The 10,000-nt window shown below is 42.8% G+C and overlaps 2 protein-coding genes across 2 annotated transcripts in view; one reads left to right on the top strand and one right to left on the bottom strand.

Annotated features, from left to right (window-relative positions):
* Nucleotides 1–3,502, top strand: part of rabl2 (RAB, member of RAS oncogene family-like 2) — a 17,821-nt gene extending 14,319 nt beyond the window's left edge. The window contains exons 7-9 of the mRNA XM_062041058.1: nucleotides 799–896; nucleotides 989–1,072; nucleotides 2,779–3,502. Of these exons, the coding sequence (XP_061897042.1) occupies nucleotides 799–896; nucleotides 989–1,072; nucleotides 2,779–2,859 (263 nt within the window). The 3' untranslated portion in view covers nucleotides 2,860–3,502. The remainder of the gene's footprint in view (nucleotides 1–798; nucleotides 897–988; nucleotides 1,073–2,778) is intronic.
* A 3,452-nt stretch (nucleotides 3,503–6,954) lies between these two features.
* Nucleotides 6,955–10,000, bottom strand: part of LOC133647174 (SH3 and multiple ankyrin repeat domains protein 3-like) — a 122,689-nt gene continuing 119,643 nt past the window's right edge. The window contains exon 22 of the mRNA XM_062043316.1: nucleotides 6,955–9,722. Within this exon, the coding sequence (XP_061899300.1) occupies nucleotides 9,164–9,722 (559 nt within the window). The 3' untranslated portion in view covers nucleotides 6,955–9,163. The remainder of the gene's footprint in view (nucleotides 9,723–10,000) is intronic.

The following is a 10,000-nucleotide window of genomic DNA, read 5'->3' as shown; positions in this document are numbered from 1 at the left end:
ATATATATATATATATATATATATATATATATATATTAGTATGTGTGTATATGTGTGTATGTATGTGTATGTACATGTATATATATATATATGTATATATTTGTATACGTATATATGTGTATGTATATATGTATATGTTTATATATATATATATATATATATATATATATATATATATATATATATATATATATATATATATATATATTAAAAATTGTTCTAACTTCATAAGAGCCATTCTATTTTTATGTGTGTTTAAATATGTTGCATTTTAATTTCGTGAACGTTTTGGAATCATCATTACTTCAAGTTTATGTGACTTCACAGAGTTCACCTGCGTCTGTTTGTGCAAAGATAGCACATCCTTGATGACTTTACACGCTAGTCATTCCATCATTTTGCCAACGTGTGCTTATCAATCATGTTTTTTTTTACTGTTATACTAACCGTGGTTATCATTACTAGCGTTTAACTGCTGAAACACTCTTCACTTGCAACAACGCATGCACATGCCGATTTATCGAGTTCATTTTCGTTGATGGTTTGATTGATTGAGGTATATCGGCCCATGTGCAAGCATCTAGCATCTGGTGATGATAGAAATGGCCTTGATCTTGTGGATAAATGTCCTTTGCTTTTGAGCTGGGCTTGTACATTTTCCCTCACTGCGGGAATAATACAAGACGTGTCAAAAAATAGTTCCCTCAAACGACATTTTTGTTGTGACGTGAACTTTGACAATCCTGATATATGATACCGTGTTGGCAAATAAATGTCTCTATTTGTTCATATTGGCAGTTCATCTCGAAGTGACACAACGAAGCTACAACTTTGCCAAGAAGCAAGGACTCCCATTTTACTTTGTGTCCGCAGCAGATGGCACTAACGTCGTAAAGGTTTGAGATCTTCTTGATTTCTTCTAGTCGTAGCTTATATGGTGCCCTCATTGGAGAAAAGCAATAAACTTGAGTGTGACTCATCACAACAGATGTTCAGGGAGATGATCAAGAGAGCCATGGAATACAAGCAAAACCCCAGGGATTTTGTGGATGAAGTCATGCAAGAATTAGAGGTGAGTTTCAAACACATCATTTACAAACCCCGTTTCCCGATGAGTTGGGAAATTGTGTTAGATGTAAATATAAACGGAATACAATGATTTGCAAATCCTTTTCAACCCATATTCAATTGAATGCACTACAAGACAACATATTTGATGTTCAAACTCATAAACTTTATTTTTTTTTTGCAAATAATAATTAACTTAGAATTTCATGGCTGCAACTCGTGCCAAAGTAGTTGGGAAAGGGCATGTTCACCACTGTGTTACATGGCCTTTCCTTTTAACAACACTCAGTAAACGTTTGGGAACTGAGGAGACACATTTTTGAAGCTTCTCAGGTGGAATTCTTTCCCATTCTTGCTTGATGTACAGCTTAAGTTGTTCAACAGTCCGGGGGTCTCCCTTGTGGTATTTTAGGCTTCATAATGCACCACACATTTTCAACGGGAGACAGGTCTGGACTACAGGCAGGCCAGTCTGGTACCCGCACTCTTTTACTATGAAGCCACGTTGATGTAACACGTGGCTTGGCAGTGTCTTGCTGAAATAAGCAGGGGCGTCCATGATAACGTTGCTTGGGTGGCAACATATGTTGCTCCAAAACCTGTGTGTACCTTTCAGCATTAATGGTGCCTTCACAGATGTGTAAGTTACCCATGTCTTGGGCACTAATACACCCCCATACCATCACAGATGCTGGCTTTTCAACTTTGCGCCTAGAACAATCCGGATGGTTCTTTTCCTCTTTGGTCCGGAGGACACGACGTCCACAGTTTCCAAAAACAATTTGAAATGTGGACTCGTCAGACCACAGAACACTTTTCCACTTTGTATCAGTCCATCTTAGATGAGCTCAGGCCCAGCGAAGCCGACGGCGTTTCTGGGTGTTGTTGATAAATGGTTTTCGCCTTGCATAGGAGAGTTTTAACTTGCACTTACAGATGTAGTGACCAACTGTAGTTACTGACAGTGGGTTTCTGAAGTGTTCCTGAGCCCATGCGGTGATATCCTTTACACACTGATGTCGCTTGTTGATGCAGTACAGCCTGAGGGATTAGCTGCTTACGTGCAGTGATTTCTCCAGATTCTCTGAACCCTTTGATGATATTACAGACCGTAGATGGTGAAATCCCTAAATTCCTTGCAATAGCTGGTTGAGAAAGGTTTTTCTTAAACTGTTCAACAATTTGCTCACACATTTGTTGACAAAGTGGTGACCCTCGCCCCATCCTTGTTTGTGAATGACTGAGCATTTCATGGAATCTACTTTTATACCCAATCATGGCACCCACCTGTTCCCAATTTGCCTGTTCACCTGTGGGATGTTCCAAATAAGTGTTTGATGAGCATTCCTCAACTTTATCAGTATTTATTGCCACCTTTCCCAACTTCTTTGTCACGTGTTGCTGGCATCAAATTCTAAAGTTAATGATTATTTGCAAAAAAAAAAAAAGTTTATCAGTTTGAACATCAAATATGTTGTCTTTGTTGTGCATTCAACTGAATATGGGTTGAAAATGAATTGCAAATCATTGTATTCCGTTTATATTTACATCTAACACAAATTCCCAACTCATATGGAAACAGGGTTTGTAATATAATTAGAACAATATTGCAACATTTGATGACAATGGCATCTTCCGTTTACTACTGCTGAGCTGGGAATGCATAAAATGTTAGTGTTTTTACTACACTGCTGACATTTTGTCTTGCAGAACTTTAAGCTGGAAAAGAGCGACACTACTTCGGACTCGGAAGTTGACAAAGTAAAGCGGGAGAGCCCCGAGTTGCCCTGACAAAGTTTCTTGAGTTAAGTATACGTCTTGCCAATAGAATGTACTTTTAATCTAATGACAAGACTTGTGTTGTCAATAGTTTGTAACTTGCTATTTTATGTAAAGAACATTAAATGTTTGCTTAAGAGCTACACAGCAGTTATGATGAATGGGAACCACTCGGAGCAAAGAAAAGGCATCTTTTGTGATTTTGCTGATGGAGTGCAACGCCCGCACATTTGTATGCTTTAGGTTTGCCTTTAAATGAAAAGTCAATGAATCAAATAGTCCTGCCTGAAGCAGAAGCGTTGTCATACATATTTAATACAACTGTACCGTCTTGTCCAGTGTGAAATGTGAATAAATCTGAGACGCTGACTTAGCAGTTCATGTTTTAATTATAAATGTGTTACATACGAAAACAAACGTATCGCCAACAACATCTCAGACTTGTAGCGTCCTCCAAGTTCATTTGTGTTGTAGCTTAATGATGGGCAGCAAGACAAGGCTGAGACCTTGCAGCGATACTCCAAACTTCACAGTGCAAACAAGGAGAGGGGGCACAAAAAAACCCAAATAATAATAATAAGAACCCTTACATGATAAGATCAGTGGATGCTTTTAACACCCCCCTCTTTCACTGTGTGGATTGTGCTTTGATCAGAAAACAAGCCTTGACTGAACCGATTAGCCCAAAGGATGCATCAGGTCACAACTGTTTATGGTAAGAAACAATCTTGTCGGTAACCCAAACCTCTAAAAGTTTCACATAAACTGCAAATAAAGCCACTGTCATTCTCCGAAGATGAATTCCAAGCAAATGTAAAGCTTGTGTATATATTCACGTACATGTGAGAATAGTGACGTCTGCTAGGAAAAGAGTGAGCAAGCTGTTCAATGTCTGCAGTTCTCAAGGTTTTCAGGAGATGGCACCATATTATTGAGTCTGAAACGGCTCAAAATGCTGCAACTAAGATAGTCCTCAAGACAAATATACAGTTCAAAGTTTTTTGGCACGGTTTCCTTTTGTCTTCGTCCCTAATAGAGCAACTCAAATTGGAGGAAAAAAAGACAAGACACAGGGGACTACGCAGTGAAGCTCAAAACCACAAAATAGAGCCTGGCATCTATTCACCTGTACCTTTTTTTTTTCTTGATCAACTTGTGTGTGTGCTTTCACACATACTTGTCAGGCCGCGACAATTGCTTTCAACACAACAGGGTGTTCAATTTAATATGTTTGGAACATTTTTCGCCGCAGTTCACAGTGACGTGGAAAACTAGAGAAGGTGTGAAAGCGGACCTTAATGTGTGGCGTTCCACATTTCTTCCAATGGGAACAACTAGAAGACCCACACAACAACGTCTTGAACGTGAGAGCCCTGACCTCAACCCTTTTGTAGAACATAAAGTACAGGCCAAAAGTTTGGACACACTTTCTCCTCATTCAATGTGTTTTCTTAATTTTCATGACTTTTTACATTGTAGATTGTCACATCAAAACTATGTTCTAGTTTCTTCAAAATAGCCACCTGTCATCTAATAAACAAGACAAAAGGCAAAGAATTGAACAGAGACAGAATTCAATTTGGACTCAATTGAGGAGCGTCGCCTGTACACTGTACCCTTGTACAGTATCTCGGCACGCTCTGGCGAAAGATTGTACTCCTCCTTCTTTATTTGACTTTCTCCGACCACATGACCACAGCTGCTTCCAGAGGGAAGTGGGTCGTAAACAGCGTTGCCTTTGGTTACCGAACAGTTCAAAAGAAGAGGTCGTAAAATAGTTCAAAAAGACGTTCGTAAAACAGTTCAAGAAGAGGTCGCCTGGAGGGGAGTCTGGTCCTGCTTCCTCTCCGCTTTGAAGTCCTTGGGTCAGAACAATATCTTTCTGTTGATTACCATATGTGAAAGAATACAGAACACCTTCATTTTGCTTCCCCCCCCCTACACAGTGGAGTTTAACGAGCCTTACTCTCGGTAGGTTCCAAAGACAGCTTTTGTCTTCTCACCAGACACTCAATGTAACACAAAGTTTTTGTGATAACTTACAAACAATTCATCTAACACCACCCTTTTCTCTGATTACTGCTTTGCACACTCTTGGCATTCTCTCCATGAGCTTCAGGAGCTAGTCACCTGAAAGGGTTTCATACTTTTGATGCCTTCAGTGACAATCTACAATGTAAATAGTCATGAAAATAAAGAAAACACATTGAATGAGGAGAAGGTGTGCCCAAACTTCTGGCCTGTACTGTATATACTGTACGCCAGATACTCCGTTTGGTCAGCTCCTTTTACACTTACTCTGCGTGTGGCTGTTCCGGCCTATATTTCCATGATTGTGTGTGAAAGCGCACCCCAGTGTTGCAATATTCCACATGGCGGGGATTCTGTGTGAAAGGCACAGGCAGACAAATGCTGGATCTGCCGCTCTAAATGCAATGCATGAGTCCATATTTGCTTCCATTTTCACGTCCACAGTGTAAACTAAGTCTTTTGCAATCAATCCGCTCATAATAACTAAATGGTGTGTGTGCGTGTGTGTGTGTGTGTGTGTGTGTGTGTCACAGCCACTAGCGGGAATCTGATGTACAGTAAGGCTATCGTGGACCAAATCTATACATTGATGTAAACTAGCAAGCACTGTCCTTGTCTGCCTTCATCCAACATTACACAAAAGGAGGCACACACACTCTTTGGGGGGATCCAGATGCACGCATGCACTCGGACGATGTCTATGTTAGCACCTTGTCACTTTGTTTTGTGCAAATCATCCCCTATAGTTGTAGTAGAGTTCATAGTTGAAAAGGTCATAAAAAGAATAAAATCTGCTCACCTTTTTCCACAGGTGGTTAACTATGCATATACTGTATGCCAAACATTCATATATATATATATATATATAGATCTATATATAGTTGTTTTCCAAAAATGTATAGGAAATCTATCGTATATACATTGCTTGTGATTCAAAATAGCAAATATTTTTACATGTTTAGAATGGACAGGACACGTCTTTTTTTTTGTTATATTTCACACGCTACAAAAATCTACCCACAGTGTCAAAAGGAGCAAGAAAGACGTTAGGAAAACAAAAGAGTGGAACAAAAGAAGTCACAGTGAGTACTATTCTTCCAACCGGCCTGTTTTTTAGTGGTGTTGTGCCAATATGTTGTCATGATTGTACCCATGCCTGGTCTTCACAGTTTCGGGTTAAGTCAATGAGACACATATGTTCCCTTTCTTCAGGCAACAAAACTTCAAATGTCCACCAACAAACACCAGGGCTGACTTCTTAGAGATCCTAAAGACGAACTTCATCATTACTTTACGGCATTGGGCTTTTGGCTCTTTGATCTTATTGGTCTCTCTATTTATTTCAAATATGTCAGATATTATTCATACCTGATTATGTTCAAAGTGAACCAGATCAAATGTAAGCACAATAATGATTTGTTGGACTACAGTATTTTACATACGTTTGAATCAATGGGGTTCTTGCTTCGCCATTAAAAATATTCCATTTGACTTTTTTACGAAAGACTATTAGAACTAGACAGAAAAAAATATTCCGAGGTAAAAAGTGAGCAATTTTACAAAAACAATATTAAGTACAGTAGTACCTCGGTTTTCGTACCCAAATTTTATAAGGTTGTTTTCTATGTCCCAGTTTTGGTACGGCCAAACATTGCGGGCAACAAACTAGTCTGTATGAATCCCACGTGTCTCTGCACCTTTTTCTTTTTCTACAGAATAGTGCCAAAACTTTTATAAAGAAGGTGAAAAACAGTATTGAACTAAAAGAGTACAAACATCAGCATGGCTCTACCTTCCTTTGCCAACAATGAGGCGTCAGTGAGCATGTGGCGCACTCACTGCTTGTATCGACACTTTGTTGGTGTTTCATCATCTGCTGGAGTAAAAAAGTGACTACATTTGACCAGAGTTGGCAAGTATTGTGTTTTTGTTCAAAGTCCAGCTGTGCAGAAAGCAATATGAAATGCACTACTCTGGTCAGTCAGCCAAATAGTAAACGGGAAAAGAACATTTACCGTATTTGGCGCTATAGGATTGAAATGATCTCACTCTTCAGAATTGTTCCTTTTTTTGAACTGATACCAAACACGTCCATCCATCCATCCATCTTCTTCCGCTTACCCGAGGTCGGGTCACGAAGCCCAGACTTCCCTCTCCCCAGCCACTTCGTCCAGCTCCTCCCGGGGGATCCCGAGGCGTTCCCAGGCCAGCCGGGAGAGATAGTCTTCCCAACGTGTCCTGGGTCATCCCCGTGGCCACCTACCGGTCGGATGTGCCCGAAACACCTCCCTAGGGAGGCGTTCGGGTGGCATCCTGACCAGATGCCCGAACCACCTCATCTGGCTCCTCTCGATGTGGAGGAGCAGCGGCTTTACTTTGAGTTCCCCCCGGATGACAGAGCTTCTCACCCTATCTCTAAGGGAGAGCCTCGCCACCCGGCGGAGGAAGCTCATTTCGGCCGCCTGTACCCGTGATCTTGTCCTTTCGGTCATGACCCAAAGCTCATGACCATTGGTGAGGATGGGAACGTAGATCGACCGGTAAATTGAGAGCTTTGCCTTCCGGCTCAGCTCCTTCTTCACCACAACGGATCGATACAGCGTCCGCATTACTGAAGACGCCGCACCGATCCGCCTGTCGATCTCACGATCCACTCTTCCCTCACTCGTTAACAAGACTCCGAGGTACTTGAACTCCTCCACTTGGGGCAAGATCTCCTCCCCAACCCGGAGATGGCACAACCATGGACTCAGACTTGGAGGTGCTGATTCTCATCCCAGTCGCTTCACACTCGGCTGCGAACCGATCCAGTGAGAGCTGAAGATCTTGGCCAGATGAAGCCATCAGGACCACATCATCTGCAAATAGCAGAGACCTAATCCTGCAGCCACCAAACCAGATACCCTCAACGCCCTGGCTGCGCCTAGAAATTCTGTCCATAAAAGTTATGAACAGAATCGGTGACAAAGGGCAGCCTTGGCGGAGTCCAACCCTCACTGGAAACGGGTCCGACTTACTGCCGGCAATGCGGACCAAGCTCTGACACTGATTATACAGGGAGCGGACCGCCACAATCAGACAGTCCGTTACCCCATACTCTCTGAGCACTCCCCACTGGACTTCCCGGGGTACACGGTCGAATGCCTTCTCCAAGTCCACAAAGCACATGTAGACTGGTTGGGCTAACTCCCATGCACCCTCAAGGACCCTGCCGAGAGTATAGAGCTGGTCCATAGTTCCACGACCAGAACGGAAACCACACTGTCCTGAATCCGAGGTTCGACTATCCGACGTAGCTTCCTCTCCACCTGAATAGACCTTACCGGGAAGGCTGAGCCAAACCAAACACGTGAGTGGGAAACAAAGCGTTTCCTGATATCGGCAGTGAGGCACACGTCTCAGTTTCATAATGCATGGATCACTTTTACCTTGTTACTATTGGGAGTTTTCAATGAAATATTCCTTGATCATTTGTATGTCAACTAATTACTGGTGTCTGGAACAGTTTCATCATTTTGGAAGAGATTACTATCGCAAACCGAGGTACTAAGTTTTTGTTTTGAAAGTTGTACTTCCATGTTGAAGTGAGTGTAGATGCTAAAGTAACTATGGGAAGGCTAGCGCTCCAAAGGAGAGGAGGAAGTTGAGAGCCAATCACATTATTGGGACTAGACACATTTGGGGATGCCCTTTTTGTTTGAAGGAAGATGGTCAGACAAAATGCTACAGTTAAACACAAGTGTATGACAAAATTATCTTCATATTTTTCTTTCAAATATATATATATATATATCACTGGTAGAAATGGGTCAACTATTATTTCTCTATACTAAAAACTAAGAACAGGTGCAGATTCCTTGTTTTGCACAAAGCTATTATTAAATACATCATATCATATTCCCTTTGGAAAAGCAAAATAGTTGATTATGGAACAAAAGCCACAAGTGTTGGTTAAACATTCTCCAAATAGAAGAGAGCACAGTCTGGGTACCAAGGCGAAGGGGCGGGGCTTCTCCTGTGCCACCCCCCCTGGACTCCCAAGTCCTGGGCTTTGAAAACAACAGCAGATATAGAGGAGACACGTCGTCGTGGTGGTTGTTGATCTCTGTAGAAACGTTGTTGAAAGGCAACTGAGCTTTTTTTCTGATTGGACAGAAAACTCTTCCTTTACTCGAAGCGCTAAAGGCTTCTTTCTTTCGTGGAGGCCTCGTGGGAGGTAGAGAGGAGAGGAGGGCCAATATCGCATACTGTTCTTCTTTTCCCCAACTGGAGCTAGGGGCGGGGGTCAGCTCTCCAGCAGCTGCTTTAGCGCTCGTTCAATGTTCATGCGGTGGCCCACTCGTGTCACGCCCAGCTCGGCAAAGTCGTCCTTGGTCAGCGCCGGCAGGTGGGAGCCCTCGATCTCGTGTTCCTGGAAGCCCACCCTGTGCTCGCTGAGGTTGATGCTCTCCAACCAGTCCCCCACGTCGTACTTGTTCCACAGGTGAAGCGGCTTCTGGTGGAAAGGTCTGAGCGCCAGCAGGGGGGAGCCCAGACCCGGGGAGTGGGAAGGCGACGGCGAACGAGAGCGGGATCGGGCGCTGGAGCTCCTCATCACAAAGCGGACCTCCTTGGGTTCCTGGGGTAGACTGAGGCTGGAGGATTTGAGGATGGTTTGCGGGGGTGTGGTCGGCGAAGGCTGAAGGCCGTAGCCCGAATAGCGTCCCAGAGGGTCGCCCCGGTCGGGTGAGCCCGGGCTGGGGCTGCGTCGCATGACCGGGTAACGGCTGCCAGGGCGGATGCTGAAGGTGGGGCCGTAACTCCTCTGAGAAATGGTGTGGAGTTCCCCTAGGCTGCTGAAAAGTCTGAAGGAGACGGGCAGAAAGAGACATGTGTCACACCACAAAGCAGTACCATTGCTGTGGAGGGTAGTCTTCTAATGCAACTAAATATGTCTCTTGCTGCATTGAAATAGATATATTGTTCATCTTCTAATGCAACTAAATATGTCTCTTGCTGCATTGAAATAGATATATTGTTCATCTTCTAATGCAACTAAATATATCTCTTGCTGCATTGAAATAGATATATTGTTCATCTTCTAATGCAACTAAATATGTCTCTTGCTGCATTGAAATAGATA

This window comes from Entelurus aequoreus, linkage group LG03, assembly GCF_033978785.1.
Source record: "Entelurus aequoreus isolate RoL-2023_Sb linkage group LG03, RoL_Eaeq_v1.1, whole genome shotgun sequence".
NCBI lineage: Eukaryota > Metazoa > Chordata > Actinopteri > Syngnathiformes > Syngnathidae > Entelurus > Entelurus aequoreus.
The sequence above is the reverse complement of the archived record's forward strand: the minus strand, read 5'-3'. Positions and strand labels throughout refer to the sequence as shown.